At 38.8% G+C, this 22099-nt stretch overlaps 1 protein-coding gene across 4 annotated transcripts in view; it reads right to left on the reverse strand.

The window, feature by feature from the left end:
- Positions 1 to 22099, reverse strand: part of STAG1 (STAG1 cohesin complex component) — a 413034-nt gene that overhangs the window by 31348 nt on the left and 359587 nt on the right. For all 4 annotated transcript variants that reach the window (XM_055382952.2, XM_055382953.2, XM_055382954.2 and 1 more), the window contains 2 exons: positions 10147 to 10239; positions 1506 to 1680 (listed from right to left, as the gene is read on the reverse strand). In XM_055382952.2, the coding sequence (XP_055238927.2) occupies positions 1506 to 1680; positions 10147 to 10239 (268 nt within the window). The remainder of the gene's footprint in view (positions 1 to 1505; positions 1681 to 10146; positions 10240 to 22099) is intronic.

A 22099-nucleotide genomic window follows, 5' to 3' on the forward strand; every position in this document is an offset into this window, starting at 1 on the left:
GTGTTAATACATTCTCACAGAGAGAACACTTCTGAAAAATTTTAAGACACAAGGAAAAAGTTTCCTTTTAGAAAAATATTTAGGGAAGAAATGGAAATATGGATGAGTTAAATTTTCAGTGCTCATCCTAAACATGGTTACATTATCAACTGAGAAACAAAATATTTTGCATACCATGTTATGCACATATAAAAATTTTTTAAAGCCCTATCAAATACTTTCAAAACAAGTGTGTTTCTTCCTCAAATTTGTAAGTTCCAGACCGCACTGGGGTTTCTATTTCTAATCCTAGAAAAAACATGCCAACAAGACTCCAGATGATAACATTTGTTTCAGGCTCTGTACTGACCCTCTCGTGTCCTGGCCTGCCCTTATTTGGAATCAACCTTCTTTCTTCTCTCCCTTATATGTATAGATTCGCAAAAAGAACTTGCTGTCAGTCTCTTTCCTTTCTACTAATTAGTCTTATTGTGAAGCATCAGTGGTTTGAGAAGTACACATTTTTTTGCTTAAGACAAGTAGCAGGTAAATTTGTCTCCTGAGATGAATATAGACTCTAAATAAACATACTGTTTCACAGACTAGTATTTTCCAAAATGTTCTGAAAGAACAGCTGAACAGCATCAAATAGACTTGTGGATCAAATATACTTCTTATATTATTTTAGAGAGCTTAAATAATCTATTTCACAAATAACCTATTCTAAGTGAACTTATTTACAACTAATCATTAACAATTCAGTCTAATATTGCTAAGTTATCATTCTGCAGGCACAGCACAATTTTCGCTAGTGAGGTTTGATAACAGTTTTTCAGCATTTAATATCAAACAGTTAGGTTTTGTTCATTTAAGTAATACATAATGACCACTTAGGAATAGAAAGGAACCTGGATACTTTCTTTTAGAAAAATTATGAACCCGGACATAGCCAATCAGAAACAACATCTATCCTACATACACATTTGTACATGTGGCAAATGACAAATGTACACTACTATTCATTACACCATAGTTTGTAATAGTTGAAGATTGGAAACTAGCCATATGTCAATCTGTGTGAGATGGATAACATGAATTATCCTATATCTACATAAAGAAATGCTGTGTAGCTGTTAGAGAAAGAGCACTCTATATAACGACAGGAAAAGATCTGAGGTACAGTGTTAAAGGAGGGAGACTTCACTATGTACATTTTTATTCTTGTTGGTTTCTGAACTACATGAATGTATTACTATTAACTTTTTTAAAATTTTTGTTTTTTCTGTTTTGTAGAGACAAGGTCTCACCATATTGCCTAGGCTGCTCTCGAACTTCTGGGTTTGGAGCAATCCTCCTGCCTCAGTCTCCTAAAGTGCTAGGATTACTGGTGTCAGCCACTGCACCTGGCCAACTTTTTTAAAAGAAAGAAATCTCGATAATTTTTAGAACTGAATTTGTTTCTTTTCTCCTATCTTTTGGGGTTGGTAAAAAAAAATCAATATTGACAAGATGATAGCTACAAGTACCCATGCTCTGGTTCTCCTCGTCTTGGTCAATAAAAACGTGATCCATCACAAAACTGAGGAGTTCAGATTGGAGTCCAGTATCTGGATTAAACACCAAAGGCTGAAGGCCCTCTCTGCCACCTGTCATTAATTGGTGGCTGAAAATCATCAGAAGATCACAGAGTAACATGAAAGCCTGGAATACAAAGGCAATCCATCAGCAAAATATTACACAAATATAACTACAAGTCAACATTAATGAAAATGTATCAAATTAAAACATAGTTTAATAGCAGTACCATAATATAAATTTTCAGTATTTAAATTCCAAATATTTAGTTATAATTTCCAAATTTAATAAAATTATTTTTTCTCACTAAACAAGTGTCATATTTAAGACTTTTCCCAAATATAACCTATTTCTTTTACTTTGCTGTATCAACTCAAACATAGCTCATTAAGATAGTTTGACTTGAACTTTTAAAAAATGAGTTTAAGCAAGGTGTTGATTACAGGTCAAAGAACAAAATGAGTTTAACCCAACTTTGCAAATACAAAATTGATATAACAGATTATAACAAAGATTAGAAATCAATTGTATACTGCTTAGTCAAATTAGCATAAAATTTGAAACTCTAATTCAACATAGTATAATGAATACTTCTAAAAATTCTAATGTTAAAAAATGTCAGTGTACTACTGCACAGTGATGTTTCCGTCAATAATGGACTGCATATACATGATGGTGGATCCCATAAGCTTGTAATGGAGCTGAAAAATTCCTATCACCTAGTGATGTAGTAACATAACCCTGTGGTGCAACACATTACTCATGAGTTTGTTGTGATGTTGTTTGTGGTGATGCTGGTGTATTATGCTGCCAGTCGTATAACAGTATAGCATATCTAACTTGTGTATAGAACCTAATGCTTGAGGATAATGAATATGTTACTGGCGTATGTATTTACTAATACTATACTATACTATACTATACTATACTATACTATACTATACTATACTATACTATTTCTATTCTATACTTTTAATCATGATTTTAGAGTGTACTCCTACTTATGAAAAAAATTAACTGTGAAACATCCTCAGGCAGGTCCTTCAGGAGGTACTCCAGAAGAATGCATTATTATCATAGGATAGGACAGCTCCATGCAAAATACTGCCACTGAAGACATTCCAATGAGATGTGGGAGGTGGAAGACACTGATACTGATAATTCTGACACTTTGTAGGCCTAGGCTAATGTATGTGTTTCTTTTCTTTTTATTATTATTATTATTATACTTTAAGTTTTAGGGTACATGTGCACAATGTGCAGGTTTGTTACATATGTATACATGTGCCATGTTGGTGTGCTGCACCCATTAACTGCTCATTTAGCATTAGGTATATCTCCCAATGATATCCCTCCCCACCCCACAACAGTCCCCAGTGTGTGATGTTCCCCTTCCTGTGTCCATGTGTTCTCATTGTTCAATTCCCACCTATGAGTGAGAACATGCGGTGTTTGGTTTTTTGTCCTTGTGATAGTTTGCTGAGAGTGATAGTTTCCAGCTTCATCCATGTCCCTACAAAGGACATGAACTCATCATTTTTTATGGCTGCATAGTATTCCATGGTGTATATGTGCCACATTTTCTTAATCCAGTCTATCATTGTTGGACATTTGGGTTGGTTCCAAGTCTTTGCTATTGTGAATAGTGCCGCAATAAACATACGTGTGCGTGTGTCTTTATAGCAGCATGATTTATAATCCTTTGGGTATATACCCAGTAATGGGATGGCTGAGTCAAATGTTATTTCTAGTTCTAGATTCCTGAGGAATTGCCACACTGACTTCCACAATGGTTGAACTAGTTTACGGTCCCACCAACAGTGTAAAAGTGTTCCTATTTCTCCACATCCTCTCCAGCACCTGTTGTTTCCTGACTTTTTAATAATCGCCATTCTAACTGGTATGAGATGGTATCTCATTGTGGTTTTGATTTGCATTTCTCTGATGGCCAGTGATGATGAGCATTTTTTCATGTGTTTTTTGGCTGCATAAATGTCTTCTTTTGAGAAGTGCCTGTTCATATCCTTTGTCCACTTTTTGATGGGGTTGTTTTTTTCTTGTAAATCTGTCTGAGTTCATTGTAGATTCTGGATATTAGCCCTTTGTCAGATGAGTAGGTTGCAAAAATTTTCTCCCATTCTGTAGGTTGCCTGTTCACTCTGATGGTAGTTTCTTTTGCTGTGCAGAAGCTCTTTAATTAGATCCCATTTGTCAATTTTGTCTTTTGTTGCCATTGCTTTTGGTGTTTTAGACATGAAGTCCTTGCCCGTGCCTATGTCCTGAATGGTAATGCCTAGGTTTTCTTCTAGGGTTTTTATGGTTTTAGGTCTGACATGTAAGTCTTTAATCCATCTTGAATTAATATTTGTATAAGGTGTGAGAAAGGGATCCGGTTTCAGCTTTCTACATATGGCTAGCCAGCTTTCCCAGCACCATTTATTAAATAGGGAATCCTTTCCCCATTGCTTGTTTTTCTTAGGTTTGTCAAAGATCAGATAGTTGTAGATATGTGGCATTATTTCTGAGGGCTCTGTTCTGTTCCATTGGTCTATATCTCTGTTTTGGTACCAGTACCATGCTGTTTTGGTTACTGTAGCCTTGTAGTATAGTTTGAAGTCACGTAGCGTGATGCCTCCAACTTTGTTCTTTTGGCTTAGGATTGACTTGGCAATACGGGCTCTTTTTTGGTTCCATGTGAACTTTAAAGTAGTTTTTTCCAATTCTGTGAAGAAAGTCATTGGTAGCTTGATGGGGATGGCATTGAAACTATAAATTACCCTGGGCAGTATGGCCATTTTCACGATATTGATTCTTCCTACCCATGAGCATGGAATGTTCTTCCATTTGTTTGTATCCTCTTTTATTTCATTGAGCAGTGGTTTGTAGTTCTCCTTGAAGAGGTCCTTCACATCCCTTGTAAGTTGGATTCCTAGGTATTTTATTCTCTTTGAAGCAATTGTGAATGGGAGTTCACTCATGATTTGGCTCTCTGTTATTGGTGTATAAGAATGCTTGTGATTTTTGCACATTGATTTTGTATCCTGAGACTTTGCTGAAGCTGCTTATCAGCTTAAGGAGATTTTGGGCTGAGATGATGGGGTTTTCTAAATATACAATCCTGTCATCTGCAAACAGGGACAATTTGACTTCCTCTTTTCCTAACTGAATGCCCTTTATTTCCTTCTCCTGTCTGACTGCCTGGACCAGAACTTCCAACACTATACTGAATAGGAGTGGTGAGAGAGGGCATCCTTGTCTTGTGCCAGTTTTCAAAGGGAATGCTTCCAGTTTTCGTCCATTCAGTATGATATTGGCTGTGGGTTTGTCATAGATAGCTCTTATTATTTTGAGACACGTCCCATCAATAACTAATTTATTGAGAGTTTTTAGCATGAAGGTTGTTGAATTTTGTCAAAGGCCTTTAATGCATCTATTGAGATAATCATGTGGTTTTTGTCTTTGGTTCTGTTTATATGCTGGATTACGTTTATTGATTTTCCTATGTTGAACCAGCCTTGCATCCCAGGAATGAAGCCCACTTGATCATGGTGGATAAGCTTTTTGATGTGCTGCTGGATTCAGTTTGCCAGTATTTTATTGAGCATTTTTGCATCAATGTTCATCAGGGATATTGGTCTAAAATTCTCTTTTTTTGCTGTGTCTCCGCCAGGCTTTGGTATCAGGATGATGCTGGCCTCATAAAATGAGTTAGGGAGGATTCCCTCTTTTTCTATTGATTGGAATAGTTTCAGAAGGAATGGTACCAGCTCCTCCTTGTACCTGTGGTAGAATTCGGCTGTGAATCCGTCTGGTCCTGGACTCTTTTTGGTTGGTAAGCTATTAATTATTGCCTCAATTTCAGAGCCTGTTATTGGTCTATTCAGAGATTCAACTTCTTCTTGGTTTAGTGTTGGGAGGGTGTATGTGTCGAGGAATGTATCCATTTCTTCTAGATTTTCTAGTTTATTTGCATAGAGGTGTTTATAGTATTCTCTAATGGTAGTTTGTATTTCTGTAGGATCGGTGGTGATATCCCCTTTGTCATTTTTTATTGCGTCTATTTGATTCTTCTCTCTTTTCTTCTTTATTAGTCTTGCTAGTGGTCTATCAATTTTGTTGATTTTTTCAAAAAACCAGCTCTTGGATTCACTGATTTTTTGAAGGGTTTTTTGTGTCTCTATTTCCTTCAGTTCTGCTCTGATCTTAGTTATTTCTTGCCTTCTGCTAGCTTTTGAATGTGTTTGCTCTTGTTTCTCTAGTTCTTTTAATTGTGATGTTAGGATGTCAATTTTAGATCTTTCCTGCTTTCTCTTGTGGGCATTTAGTGCTATAAATTTCCCTCTACACACTGCTTTGAATGTGTCCCAGAGATTCTGGTATGTTGTGTCTTTGTTCTCGTTGGTTTCAAAGAACATCTTTATTTCTGCCTTCATTTCATTATGTACCCAGTAGTCATTCAGGAGCAGGTTGTTCGGTTTCCATGTAGTTGAGCAGTTTTGAGTGAGTTTCTTAATCCTGAGTTCTAGTTTGATTGCACTGTGGTCTGAGAGATAGTTTGTTATAATTTCTGTTCTTTTACATTTGCTGAGGAGAGCTTTATTTCCAACTATGTAGTCAATTTTGGAATAGGTGTGGTGTGGTGCTGAGAAGAATGTATATTCTGTTGATTTGGGGTGGAGAGTTCTGTAGATGTCTCTTAGGTCTGCTTGGTGCAGAGCTGAGTTCAATTCCTGGATATCCTTTTTAACTTTCTGTCTCATTGATCTGTCTAATATTGACAGTGGGGTGTTAAAGTCTCCCATTATTATTGTGTGGGAGTCTAAGTCTCTTTGTAGGTCACTAAGGACTTGCTTTATGAATCTGGGTGCTCCTGTGTTGGGTGCATATATATTTAGGATAGTTAGCTCTTCTTGTTGAATTGATCCCTTTACCATTATGTAATGGCCTTCTTTGTCTCTTTTGATCTTTGTTGGTTTAAAGTCTGTTTCATCCGAGACTAGGATTGCAACCCCTGCCTTTTTTTGTTTTCCATTTGCTTGGTAGATCTTCCTCCATCCCTTAATTTTGAGCCTATGTGTGTGTCTGCACATGAGATGGGTTTCCTGGATACAGCACACTGTATTTATTCAAAAATAAATAGAAAAAAGCTTCTAGAATAAATATGTAAGAAAAAAATATTTTGGCCAGGCACAGTGGTTCACAGTTGTAATCCTAGCATTTTGGGAGGCCAAGGTGGGAGGATCACCTGAGGTTGGGAGTTCGAGACCAGCCTGACCAACATGGAGAAATCCCATCTCTACTAAAAATACAAAATTAGCCAGGTGTGGTGGTGCACGCCTGTAATCCCAGCTACTAGGGAGGCTGAGGCAGGAGAATTGCTTGAACCTGGGAGGTGGAGGTTGGGGTGACCCGAGATTGTGCCACTGCACTCCAGCCTGGGCAACAAGAGCAAAACTCCTTCTCAAAAAAAAAAAAAAAAAATTTTTTTTGTACAGCTGTTTAATGTGTTTGTGTGTTAGGTATTATTAGAAAAGAGTTTAAAAGTTAAAAAAATTAAAAAGTTTACAAAGGAAAAGAATTATAGTATGATAAGGTTAATTTATTATTGAAGAAAGAAAAACATTTTAATTAATTTAGTATAGTCTAAGTGTATGGTACATATAGAGTCTACAGCGATGTATAGTAATGTCTTAGGCCTTCCTATTCACTCACCAATCACTCACTCACTCACTCAGAGCTACTTCCATTCTTATGGTAAGGATACCATTTTTAAATCTTTTATACTGTATTTTAGATATGTTTAGATATATAAATACCAGTTGTATTATAATTATCTATACTACTCAGTATAGTATTATACAGTACAGGATCGTAGCCTAAGAGGAATAGGCCATAGCATAGAGCATAGGCATGTGGTAGGCAATACCATTTGTTTGTGTAAATATACTCTTATGATGGTCATACAATGATGAAATTGCCTAACAACACATTTCTCACAATGTATCCCTGTTGTTAAGTGGTGCATGACTGTATTAGAAAACCATTCATATAAAAACCAGTATCTAATAAAGCCTCCAAACAAATTTAATGATATAAAGAGACTTTGAATACATTTGTACACATTACAGGTATGCTGCCAAATTTGCCCTATTTAATGGATTGAGTGAAATAAATGGGTCTGATCAGTTGATTACAATAGAAAGATTTTGTTGTGGGATAATTGAGGGCTCTGAAACTTCTAAACAATCCACTAACACTGCCCCCTCCAAAGTTGACTTCTATGGGAAAACATAATTTTGGCATTTAGTTTGGGATAACTGTATATCTGGTTGTCCAACTGCAGCAAGAGTCTTGGCAGTTTATGCCCTGACAGCACAACCATGAAATATACTCAGGTATTTAGAAAGAGCCATTTGAAAAAAAGGCAGCATACAGATAATCCACGGGGAATACTTTTTAACCAGCAGGCCATAGTTTTGGACATCACCAAGCAGGTCTGATGCAGAAACACTGGATTTGGGGTTTAAATGGCAGAGCTGGACCAGGTGCAGTGGCTCACACCTGTAATCCCAGTACTTTGGGAGGCTGAGGCAGGCAGATCATGAGGTCAGGAGTTTGAGACCAGCCTGACCAACACAGTGAAACCCATATCTATTAAAAATACAAAAAAATTAGCCAGGCGTGGTGGTGGGGACCTGTAATCCCAGCTACTTGGGAGGCTGAGACAGGAGAATTGCTTGAACTCAGGAGGTGGAGGTTGCAGTGAGCCGAGATCACGCCACTGCACACCAGCCCGGGCAACAGTGGGAGACTCTGTCTCTAAATAAATAAATAAATAAATAAATAAATAACAAAAATAAAATAAATTAAAATAAAATAAATAAAATAAAATAAAATAAAATAATAAAAATAAAATAAAATAAAATAATAAAGTAAAATAAATAAAATAAAATAAAATAAAGTAAAATAAAATAAAATAAAATAAAATAAAATAAATGGCAGAGCTGGGTATTTCTCCGTAAGTAGTGTTCTGAAGATTTAAAGAATAAGGTTTAGGGAAGACCATCTCTGTTTCCATTTTAAGTTAAATGCTGATAACTCAATAAAGATACTTGTCACTATTTGTAAGAGACAGCAAAGGATAAGTAATACTGTACTCTTTCACCAAACGACTGTAGCCCAATATCAAAATAAGAAATAGTATGGAAAATATACATTTTGTCTTACACAAATGTACTCCCCAATACAACAGTCTATTTTAAAAAATAGTTTACAAAATCATATCATGGAAACAGTACTTCCGTGGCCCACCCTGACCCCCACCCTGACCCTCTTTGGGCTGTGCCCCTCTACAAGAGATGAGGAATCTATCAGACCAATGGGATATGCCCACCTGCTTACCAAACCCCACTTCTACACCATTGTCCAAGTACAGGGACTCAGAGACTCCTTGCCCTACAGTCCTGATACTGTTGTCCGAGCCTGCAAAGGCCTCTTCTCTAGGCATACTGCATACCCAATGTACATATTACTAGGCCCCTGGGTGGTGAATGGGCAGCTGTTTGGGCGGGTGGTATTGACAGTTTCAAGATGTGGGGCTAAAGTGTTGGCATGCATGTGTGAGAAACTCTTAACTGGTGTGGGAAGGAGCTGAAGGTAAGATGATAAAAGGGTATGTCATATGTCAGCTCCCCAGACCCTCAATATTCTGGTGTAGAATTCTTTTTTTTAATCTTTTTTGAGACAGTTTTGCTCTTTCTGCCCAGGCTGGAGTGCAATGGCGCGATCTCGGCTCACTGCAACCTCCGTCTCCCGGGTTCATGCGATTCTCCTGCCTCAGTCTCCCAAGTAGCTGGGATTACAGGCGCCTGCCACCATGCCCGGCTAATTTTTTTTTGTATTTTTAGTAGAGACAGGGTTGATAGTCTTGATCTCTTGACCTTGTGATCTGCCCACCTCGGCCTCCCAAAGTGCTGGGATTACAGGCGTGAGCCACTGCGCCCGGCCATTCTGGTGTCAATTCTTAGGAGTCAAAAAGTCTACATTTCGGCCGGGCATGGTGGCTCACGCCTGTAATCGCAGCACTTTGGGAGGCCGAGGCGGGCTGATCACGAGGTCAGGAGATTGAGACCATGGTGAAACCCCGTCTCTACTAAAAATACAAAAAATTAGCTGGGCGCAGTGGCGGGTGCCTGTAGTCCCAGCTACTCGGGAGGGTGAGGCAGGAGAATGGCGTGAACCCGGGAGGCGGAGCCTGCAGTGAGCCGAGATTGCGCCACTGCACTCCAGCCTGGGCGACAGAGCAAGACTCCGTCTCAAAAAAAAAAAAAAAAAAAAAGTCTACATTTCAACCTGCCCTTCCAGCTGATGACAGTATACTTGTGAAAGTAAAAGGAAAGAATGTATAGTATATAATAAGTTTGTTAGCTTGCTTTATAACATAAATTCACACATCTACAGTCTTGTCCCAGGTCCAGTAAATGTTAGGAATGAACATGTGTACAAAAACTGCCATAAAAAATTGTATCTTCTTAATGTTCATTAATGTATTTGAGTTGATTTTATTGAGAGCTCTTGCTGATAATTTCTTACCTGTTCTTTCACTGGAGTATTAACATTAGACAGGCACTGTTGGCAAACAGCCAAAAAGGATTTCACCGTTTTCCTCAATACCAACAAATCCTCCTGTAAGACACATTCAAATTTGCAAGCGTGAATTACAGGATCATAGAAAACTGATCTAGAAGAAACAGTAAGTAGAAAATAGCAAAACTGGTTTATTCTCAAGGAAATTCATATAACCAAATTTAATGTTGGGAACCATTTAATGTAGTCATTTCTTAGTTATCTGTCCTAATAGAACGGGTAGTGACACTGACACTCTAAAACAGTTATAGTTAGCTATGGAATACTCAGTATGATTATTTTCAACAGATTTCCTTTATAAATATGGTTTACTTAGGTTGATTAAAATTGTTAGTCATTCCTGTGACACACATTACTGCTAGTAAAGTGAGGCAGCAGAGCAGCACACTGAAAAAACTCAATTAGGCAACAAATGTGTACTGAATTTATCTTATATCTCAGCACTCTGCAAAATGTCAGGGGAAGAAAGATAAATTTAAGACAGTGCCATGCCCTCAAATAGTTAACATTCTAGCAGAGAGGCCAATTATGGAGATGAAGTGTTCAGTTATTGTATTAACTCTTAACTGTAGCAAAGTTGGAGAATCTTCATAGGAGGATGGGCTTTAATCTAAGGTTGGATGGGTAAATAGATTTAATTAGATGGCCAGATAAGATTCCATAAGGAACATTTGAAAAGTCCAAAAGGAAATTTCAAGTCGAGTGCAGTGGCTCATGCCTGCAATCCCAGTGCTTTGGGAGGCCCAGGTGAGAGGACTACTTGAATCCAAGAGTTGGAGACCAGCGTGGGCAACACAGAAAATTAGCTGCGCATGGTGGAGCATGCCTGTAGTCCGAGTTACTGGGGATGCTGAGGCAGGAAGATCACTTGAGCCCATGGGATCAAGGCTGAAGTGAGACATAATTGTGCCACTGCATTCCAGCCTGGGTGACAGAGCAAGACCCTGGCTTAAAATATTTTAAATTTATCGAGTGCTTACAACCCACCAGGCACTGGTTTAAGGGCTTACTATTATATAGTTTAACATTTACATTGATCCTAAGAAACAGTAATTATTAGCGAGGGGTTGAAACTAGGACTATCTGATATAAGAGCTCATATTATTCTCACTGACTAATGAGTAAGACACATGCAGATACCAACATTTAAAACAGTAATGAAGACTAATTACCTGAGCAAAGGCTAATATAGAAACACTTAAAAAGTACTCAACTAAAACTCTTTAAGCCACTCTATTTTATACAGATGACAGCACTTAGTCTTTTTGGGGATCTTTACATCCCAAATAATGACACTTCAAAAATTACACACATATTTTCTTTTGCTAACATGAGTATAGTATGTGGAAGAAGGAGCGAGTTCATCTTGTGGAGAGAAGTAAAAAGGACACCCTCTTGAGAACTTTTCATGTTTCTGCAGATAAATATCTAATAACTAAACTTCAACATTCCTGAAACTTCTTTAATTTTAAACATTCAAAATACACTGAGGGAAACAGATAGGAGAACAGGCAACTGCAATATAGTGTAAGGAGTGCTATGGTAGGAGAAAACATGGGCCCCATGTTGGAAAATCTTAACTCAGAGTCAAAAGTAGTCATGGAAGAGTTCCCAAAGAAGATAACATGTAAGCTGAGTCCTGAAGGAGAAAAATAATCTAGCTACAGAAAAAGGTATTCCAGGTAAGGCACAGATATTCAAAAAAGCAGAGGTGGCTGGGTGCGGTGGCTCACGCCTGTAATCCCAGCACGTTGGGAGGCCGAGACAGCCAGATCACCCGAGGTCAGGAGTTCGAGACCAGCCTGGCCAACATGATGAAACCCCGTCTCTACTAAAAATAGAAAAATTAGCCGCGTGTGGTGGTGCATGCCTGTAATCCCAGCTACTCGGGAGGCTGAGGCAGGAGAATGGCTTGAATCTGGGAGGCGGAGGTTGCAGTGAGCCGACTGCGCCACTGCACCCCAGCCTGGTCAATAGAGCAAGACTCTATCTCAAAAAAAAAAAAAAAAAAAAAAAAGTGCAGAGGTGCTTTTGAGGAACTGTTAATTTATTGTAGCTGGGGTATAAATAGGGAAGACAGCAGCAAGAAAAAAAGCTAAAGAAGAATACAACCATTTGCGTTTACATAGAAGACCATTTAAAATATCACATTAAGTCATTTGAATATTGTCCTGCTGGCAATAAGGAACTACTGAAGAAGGATTTTTAGCATAAGAGTGCTAAAATTTTGTGTAAATGAATCATATTCTAAACACAATGGAGAATGATGTGGAATAGGCCAGTTAGAGTAGTCACATCTTTCGTTGAGAGCTGATATGTACCACATACTGTGTTCCCAGAACTATAAATTTACATTTCACCATCACCCTACAAAGTAAATGGTAATATTCCTGTTTTACAGACAAGAAAACTGATATTCACAGCACCCATAGATGCTAAGTGACAGAGCAAGGATCCAAACGTGGGGCTGTCTGACTCTAAAGTCCATGTTCTTAATCATTACTGTGTATTTTATTGCATATTAACAAAGGCCATAGGATTTTTTTTTTTTTTGAGACGGAGTCTCACTCTGTCACCCAGGCTGGAGTGCAGTGGTGTGATCTTGGCCCACTGCAGCCTCTGTCTCCCGGGTTCAAGCAATTCTGCTGCCTCAGCCTCCTGAGTAGCTGGGACTACAGGTGTGTGCTGCCATACCTGGCTAATTTTTGTATTTTTAGTAGATACGGGGTTTCACCATGTTGGCCAAGATGGTCTTGATCTCCTGACCTCGTGATCCACCAGTCTCGGCCTCACTAAGTGCTAGGATTACAGGCGTGAGCCACCGTGCCCAGCCAGGGATAATTTAGAATGAGGGCCTGAAAATAATATATTGGCTCTAAAGATATGGATAGATGAAAGATAAAGCAGTAGAACTGATAGAATTTAGGGAGCAATCGGGTAGAGGCTGTTGATGATTACTCCTTAATTTCTAGGGAGCTGCCTACTAGAGGAATTGTGGTATTAAGTCATCAAGATAAAGAACACAGGAACAGGCCAGACATGATGGCTCACGCCTGTAATCCGAGCACTTTGGGAGGCTGAGGTTGGCAGATCACCTGAGGTCAGGAGTTCAAGACCAGCCTGGGCAACATGGTGAAATCCAGTCTCTACTAAAAATACAAAAATGAGCCAGGCGTGGTGGTGGGCGCCTGTAATCCCAACTACTCAGGAAGCTGAGGCAAGAGAATCTCTTGAACCCAGGAGGTGGAGGTTGCAGTGAGCTGAGATTGATTGTGCCACTGCACTCCAGCCTGGGAGACAGAGTAAGACCCTGTCTCAAAAAGAAAAAAAAAAAAAAGAAAAAAAAAAGAAACACAGGAACAAATGCAGTTAGTAATAGTTAAATTTTAGAGATGATGATTTTGAGATCCCTAATAGGTATCTTGAAGATGTCTAGTAGGCAGCTGCGTATGTGAGTTCAAAGCCTAAGAGAAAGAAGTAAATAAGGATTTGGAAGTCTTCAGCATTTAGATAGCAACAGATGTGTCAGAAGTGGATGAGACTGCTCAAGGAGAATACACAGAGAAAGGTGACAGCAAGTATCCTGGGAAATACCAATATTTGAAAGATGAATGACAAAGAAGAGCTTATGAAGAAATCTAAGAAATTATTTGAGAAGTAGTAATAAAACCAGGAGAATATGATATCCCGGAGGTAAGAAAACATTAAAAAAATGAATAATTAACAATGACAAATGCCACAGAGAGATTAGAGATAAGTATTAAAAGTGCCAGGGATATAGCAATTATGAAGCTGTGGGTAACCTTGGGGAGAGCACTTTCAATGGAGTTATGAGTGCTGAATCAGACTGCAGTAAGCTGAAAGGAAGATAAGGAAGAAGTCAACTCTTTCAAAAAAGTATGATTATAAAGAGTCAGTGAAAAATAGGATGGGGCTGATAGAAGTCTTTTAAGGTTGATGGATTTTTTTTTTGGTCATTCTTGACCTTTTTAATAGAAAAGATGTGAGAATGTTTGCTGAATGAAAAGTAACTAAAAGAACAAAAAGCAAGCAATGCTATTAACTAGCTATATGATCTCAGAAAAATTATTTTACATCGCAGGATTAAAGATTTTTAAAATCTATAAACAAGAGAGTTGAACTAGGTATTCTGACGTTCTATGTTACTCTGATTCTGCTAAATTAACTCTATGAAACTCAAATGAGAACAGACAGCTGTCAACTTGTAAACCTTCCAGTATTCAAAGGAACACTGTTCCACTGTTAGTACCTAAAATAGTGCTTTGCATATAGTAGGTATTTAATAAATACTCAATGAAATGTTGGTATACTTAATATGGATGTTTACCACAATCCTGGGGACAACTTATAATGTGTTAATTTCATCAAACAATAAATAATTATTGGGTTTTTAAGAAATGATGCTAGGAGTTACTACTGTTCCTTTACTCCCTCAGATTTCTTGATTAGTATGTAAGAAAGTCTAGGGAATCAGCCATCTTAGGAGTTGGAGGCAAAGGATTCCTTTAAAGGCTGAACACAAAGCAAATGTGTCTTATGTAAAATGATTACTTCCCAAAACATCTAAAGAGTAGTACATTTAATACCACAAATAAGTAAGCAATCTACTGATGAACTAATTAACAGTAGTATTTTAAGAGACACTGGAAATGTGAAACAACCAAGGCTTTTTTTTTTTTTTGAGACAGTTTTGCTCTTATCGCCCAGGCTGGAGTGCAGTGGCACTATCTCGGCTCACTGCAACCTCTGCCTTGTGGGTTGAAGCGATTCTCCTACCTCAGCCTCCCGAAAAGCTGGGATTACAGGTGCCCATTGCCACGCCCAGCTACTATTTTTTTTCTTGTATTTTTAGTAGAGACAGGATTTTGCCATGTTGACCAGGCTGGTCTCGAACTCCTGACCTTAGGTGATCCACCTGTCTTGGCCTCCCAAAGTGCTGGGATTAGAGGCATGAGCCACCACGCCTGGCCAGGCTTTCTTTATTGTTATTATTTTTTCCTCTTGTTTCCAATGGGGATGGACTAAAGACCTTCTTTAGCAATAAAGTTTGGCCTAGATTTGGATGCAAACTAAATATTATTTGAGTGCTCAAGAAAGTTAATTTAATTGTAACTATATTCCACTGAGAGAATTATACATGCTGACAGATTTGGGTAAATAAGCACAGATACTGTATACTTAACAAAGTTAATCTCTTATAGTAAATCCTTTGAACAGTTGGGAAGATAATTTAGGTTCCTGAAAATTTCAGAACTCAGTGCTTTTATTCATCCACTTCATGATGTTGGCCTGTTACTATACTTCATTTCATTTAAGTAGTGGGAATTATGATTCCCAAGACTGTGATTTTGCTCAAGTTGAGGAAGGCTGCCATTACTGGGTCATGTGATAATAAGTATCTATAAATTTTCAGGGTGTTACATCAAGATTTTGAAATTAGTTCAGGATTTGCCAATTTAAGACTCCAATAGTAAGAAAACAAAGAAGTCTCATAGAGTTAGCTTTACTCTTAATGCCCCTTAAAGAACAGTAGATAATATTCAAGAGAAAAAGAAAAAGAAATATAAAAAGATTTGGAATAGGGCATATTATAAGAGCTTGCTCTAAATAGGTGAAAATTAGCACATTTACTACGAATTCTTTTAAAATATATCGACTGCTTTTCAATTTGAAAAAAGTTACATTCCTCATATTATGGATACTGTCACTTCTCATCTGCTATAATAGCTGTAATTCATTATGAAAAAAAGTAAACATGCTTAACTTACTTCATTTTATCTGGGCCAGAATACAATAATAATAAAAGTGAACATTTATCCACACTTACTACTTGCCAGGCACTAATCTAAATTTTTCACAGATTAACAACTGATCCTTACAACTGTGATAGGTATTGGTATTATCACCCCCACTTTATGTATAAAGAAACAGGCACGGCCAGGCGCGGTGGCTCACGCCTGTAATCCCAGCACTTTGGGAGGCCGAGGTGGGCGGATCACGAGGTCAGGAGATCGAGACCATCCTGGCTAACACGGTGAAACCCCATCTCTACTAAAAATACAAAAAATTAGCTGAGCGTGGTGGCAGGCGCCTGTAGTCCTAGCTACTCGGGAGGCTGAGGCAGGAGAATGGCATGAACCCAGGAGGCAGAGCTTGCAGTGAGCCGAGATCGCGCCACTGCACTCCAGCATGGGCAACAGTGCAAGACTCTGTCTCAAAAAAAAAAAAAAAAAAAAAAATTAGAAAGTCACAGAGATGTTAAGCGACAGGCCCAAAGACACACAGCCATTAAGTAGCAAAGTGAAATAACAAAAGCAGTCTGCCTCCAGACTGTGGTCTTAACCAGTATGCTATAATGACTCTTTAATATGATAAAATTAATATGTGGCAACTTGCAGAGACAGGCAGCATTATGAAAGTAAGAAATTTGGCTGGGTGTGGTGGCTCACGCCTGTAATCTCAGCACTTTGGGAGGCTGAGGTGAGTGGATCACCTGAGGTCAGGAGCTCGAGACCAGCCTGGCCAACATGGCAAAACCCCATCTCTACTAAAAATACAACAACTGCCGGGTGTGGTGGCACATGTCTGTAGTCCTAGCTACTCCGGAGGCTGAGACGGGAGAACTGCTTGAACCTTGGAGGTGTAGGTTACAGTGAGCAAAGACTGCACCATTGCACTCCAGCCTTGGCAACAGAGCAAGACTCCGTCTCAAAAAGAAAAAGAAGAAAAAAAAAAAGAAATTTGAGGCCAGTCATGGTGGCTCACACCTGTAATCTTAGCACTTTGGGAGGCCAAGGTGGGTAGATCACTTGAGGTCAAGAGTTTGATACCAGCCTGGCCAAACAGGTGAAACCCCATCTCTACCAAAAATACAAAAAATTAGCCAGACGTGATGGCATACGCCTTTAGTCCCATACTCTGGAGGCTGAGGCAGAAGGATCACTTGAGCCTGGGAGGCGGAGGTTGCAGTAAGCTGAGATTACACCACTGCACTCCAGCCTGGGCAAGAGAGTGAGACTCCATTTCAAGAAAAAAAAGAAAAAGTAAGTAAGAAATTTGAAAGTTGAATTACTCAAATATATTTATATATAAACAAAAAAGCCAGTTAACTCACTAGACATTGAAAAAGAATAATACAAGAACAAGATATGCTGATTATACAGACTGTCATTTTAAGAAACTAGAATACAATGGAATTTTACTTCCACAAATCCCCTTTCTAGTCAGATTACCTGGATTATAGGAGTGGGAACTGAAGCTAATGGGTGAATACAGAAGAGTAATCTATGCTACTTTATCTCACTTCTCTTAGTTCATATAAAATGTCCTTATATTGATGCTTCCTTTCAAATTTCTTTTTCCTAAATGAAACCAATATTTTATCTTATTTTTAGAAAGCAGCATGGCATCAAAAGCACTTTTTCTGGCTGGGTGGGGCAATTCACACCTATAATCCCAGTACTTTGGGACGGGGAGGCAGGAGGAACGTTTGAGGCCAGGAGATCAAGAACAGTCTGGGCAACAAAACAAGACCTGTTTCTACAATATATCACCCAGGTGTGGTGACATGCACCTATAGTCCCAGCTACTCAGGAGGCTGAGGCGGGAGGATCTCTTGAGCCTGGGAGATTGAGGCTGCAGTGAGCCATGACCGTGCCACTGCACTCTGGCCTGAGCAATAGAGTGAGACCCTGTCTCTACAGAAAACCAACTTTTTCCTAGAGTAGCTGCGGAAAGGAATTCAGATGGCTCGAGTAGTAAGATCACACTGAGATGTAAATCATGGTATCTTGGTTATATTTTGTATCCATTTTGCAAGTAGCTTTATTAGATTGGCTAAGGTTTTTGCTTCCTGGTAGATCTAGTGAAACTGAGAATTAGAAGACTGAAACCTACATATACCCATATATAAAAGGGCTAAAATAGTTTCAGTTTATCAGTGATCTACTAACCAAGGTAAGAGGAGAAACCTCTTAAAGAGACAGGGTCTCACTATGTCTCCCAGGCTGGAGTGCAGTGGCACAATCATAGCTCAATGCGGCCTTGACCTCCTGGGCTCAAGTGATCCTCTTGTCTCAGCCTCCCAAGCGGCTGGGAATATAGATGTGTGCTACCATACCTGGGCTAATTTTATATTTTTTGTAGAGACAAGGTCTTGATATGTTGCTCAGGCTGACTTTGAACTCCTGGGCTCAAACAATCCTCCCGCCTCAGCCTCTCAAAGCGCTGGGCTTACAGGCATTAGCCACCATGCTTAGCCAAGAAAAGAAACCTCTTTCAACAAATTAAGTTGACGTTTTTAAATACAGTCTTGGCCGGGCGCAGTGGCTCACGCCTGTAATCCCAGCACTTTGGGAGGCCGAGGCAGGCGGAACACAAGGTCAGGAGTTCGAGACCAGCCTGGCCAATATGGTGAAACACCGTCTCTACTAAAAATACAAAAAAAATTAGCTGGGCATGGTGGTGCACGCCTGTAATCCCAGCTACTCAGGAGGCTGAGGCAGGAGAATTGCTTGAACCCAGGAGGCAGAGGTTGTGGTGAGCCGAGATCGTGCCATTGCACTCCAGCCTGGGCAACAGAGTGAGACTCTGTCGCAAAAATAAATAAATAAAAATAAAATAAAAGTCTTGTCAGCAAGATATCAACAATGAAGAACCCCAAAAATGCAAGGCACAATTAAGATGGTGAATTTATCATATAAGCTATATTAGAAAGAAGCTTTCCTAAAGGCACAAAGGCTCGAATTTGACATCTTAGGAAGAAAAAAGATCTTTAAATGTAGACTGACCCATAACAGCAAACTATATGATTACAGTCAGTGAAGAAAGGTAAGGGAGTTTAATTCCTATATACACAAAAACAGAAGTATATAGATTTTAAATGTGTGATTCCTTTTAATTTTCTTCCACAATAGTAGCAAGCACTACAGGCACACACCACTACACCTAGCTAATTTTTTTTTTTTTTTGTATTTTTTTGTAGAGACCAGGTACCACCATGTTGCCCAGGCTTTGTTCCAAAATTTTACACGGCTAGCGGAGGACCAAATTTAGTTGTGTTTTCATCCATAACTATAAAATACTGTTAACATAATCACAGTCAGAAAATGAAGCCATGGAAAAACTAATTAGTAAACACATAAAACTTTTGCTCAACATTATCTGACAAATATAGATTTTTGGAATGGGCAGAAATAAACAGTAAAGTAGCAAAACAAGGACCTAGATCAGATAAAAATTCTCAGAATACAAAAATAAAGCCTGCTAAAAATTTAGTGATCAATTTTCATGATGAAAAGGCAGCACAAAACTAAATTTCTGCTTACCTAGAATAGGCAAATACGTTTTTCTAACTGACAAAGTTTGGTACACAAGGCAAAGAAGTTAACTTATTAGGCGACTGATTGGCAAACTTTTTGTGTTAAGAATCAGTAAATATTTTAGGCTTTGCAGTCCATATGGTCTGGATCCAACTACTTAACTGTCAGTGTAGCATGAAATAGTCCTAGATAGTACATAAATGAATGAGCATGGTTGTGTTCCAATAAAACATCATTTACAAAAACACATCAGGTCAGATTTGGCCCATGGTCTGAAGTCTGCTGAGCCTGTTCTGAGCTATAAAGATCTTTGGAGACAAACTGTATTATGTTTCTTTGTACCTACCATAGTGACTAATACATAACAAGGCTCATTAAATTACTTTCCACCTGAAGTAAGTCATTATCCATACTATATATAAAACAGAACTAAATTCATTCACTTGGAACAAGTGACAAAAAGAACAAGACACAAAAGGCCCCACCATTGTAGAAGGCTAAACACTATGCTGTATTTCTGAGATTGTTTTCTTCTAAGAGTAATTGTTACTGGCAACTTTCTTCAGAGGGATAGGGGGAGAGTGTGCAACTTTTGTGAATATATAATAAAACGACTATTTGATATTTAAACCCCAAATGTAATACCTAGTTTTCAGTGTTGTTGCTGCTCTTGGCGATCTGAATCCCCACCTGCTGACTCCTGCCATTGCCTCAAAGGCTAATCCACTTATGATCCAGGAACCCTTAAGCTGCCTACTGTAGTTCCAAAACATCTTCTGATTTCTTTCCTGTAGTATACAAAGATGAAGGAAGCTAAAGAAGGAGTCAGAGGAACAGGGGAAAAGCAGTGACTGTTAGGACCAAAGTGAGAGACTTGAATTCCCAAATTATCCCAAAAATTCAGATGGAGGACTAAATCTATCACGCTGTATCCCAAACCTACACTGCCCATCAAGTATGTTTATGTATGCCCATGGCCTCAGGCAATAGTTCAATAGTTCATTTTGGTTTGAGCAGGGGAGAAGACTACAAAAACAAAGATTAGGACTGCGACTTAATGCCAACAAAATAACATTTACTGTTAATTCAAACACTTCTTTCAATTTCATCTTCTCAACAAACCTATCCAGCAGTGAGTATCATTCTCATTTTATATATCGGGAAAGTGAAGCTCAAGGTGAAGTACCTTGCTTATCTTGCCACAGGTGGTAAGAAGTGGAGTAAAAATTCAAACTCAATTTTAACTCCAAAGACCATGTTCCAACACACACAAAAAGTGCTGGAAACAGAAGAACTGGGAGCTGCTTTTTTTTTTTTTTTGAGATGGAGTATCGCTCTGTTGCCCAGGCTGGAGTGCAGTGGTGCGATCTTGGCTCACTGCAACCTCCGCCTCCTGGGTTCAAGCGATTCTCCTGCCTCAGCCTCCTGAGTAGCTGGGATTACAGGCACACACCACCATGCCCAGCTAATTTTTATATTTTTAGTGGAGACAGGGTTTCACCATGTTGGTCAGGTTCATCTCGAACTCCTGGCCTCCAGATCCGCCCACCTCGGCCTCCCAAAGTGCTGAAATTACAGGCATCAGCCACCGCACCTGGCAGGGAGCTACTTACATAGATAAATTGTGTAAGCAACAAGAAGTCATTTAACAAACAACTAGTAACTGTTACTTATTAGGAAAAACAATTTTTAATGAAAAACCTACTGTAGTAAGGAAAATGCATTACTGTACCACTTAGGGGATATTAAGCAGGATAAGATACCCATTTCTTTTTTACTCAAATAAATAACCTGACAGGAAAGGAAACTTCTTTTATCATTAATTTTGGTGGAGGAAATCTCAAATCTCTGTACTAGAAAGTGTTATGTTTTGTCTAAATATTCTTTTTTTTTATATATATAATAAGTTTTAAAAATAGAGATGGGATCTCACTATGTTGGCCAAGTTGGTCTTGAACTCCTGGCCTCAACCAATCCTCCTGCCTCGGCCTCCCAAAGTGTCTAAATATTCTTAATATTGTTTTAGGCTTCTGATAAGCTTAGTGAAAACATATTTTTACAATGTAATACTTGTTACTTAGAATTAATTATCTTGGTCCTGCCTTGTTACTTAGATCATGAAGTATTAAATGTCTTAAGAAGTTTGGATATTTGTAAACGAGGCAACTGTCTCTTAATAAGTAAAAACAGCATTCACTGGGGACAGGCTAGTGAGGCTGAGAAGGCCTTATGCTTTATTTACTTATTTGCTTATTTAATTTTTTTTGAGACTGAGTCTCACTCTATCACCCAGGGTGGAGTGCAGTGGCATGATCTCCGCCTCCCAGTTCAAGCAATTCTCCTGTCTCAGCCTCCTGAGTAGCTGGGACTACAGGCGCACACCACCACACTGGGCTAATTTTTTTGTATTTTTAGTAGAGACGGGGTTTCACCATATTGGTCAGGCTGGATTTATTTATTTTTATCATTATTCTTTTCTGAGATGGATTCTTGCTTTGTCACCCAGGCTGGAGTGCAGTGGTGCCATCTCAGTTCACTGCAGCCTCCATCTCCTGGGT

Source organism: Gorilla gorilla, chromosome 2 (assembly GCF_029281585.2).
Source record: "Gorilla gorilla gorilla isolate KB3781 chromosome 2, NHGRI_mGorGor1-v2.1_pri, whole genome shotgun sequence".
Taxonomy (NCBI): domain Eukaryota; kingdom Metazoa; phylum Chordata; class Mammalia; order Primates; family Hominidae; genus Gorilla; species Gorilla gorilla.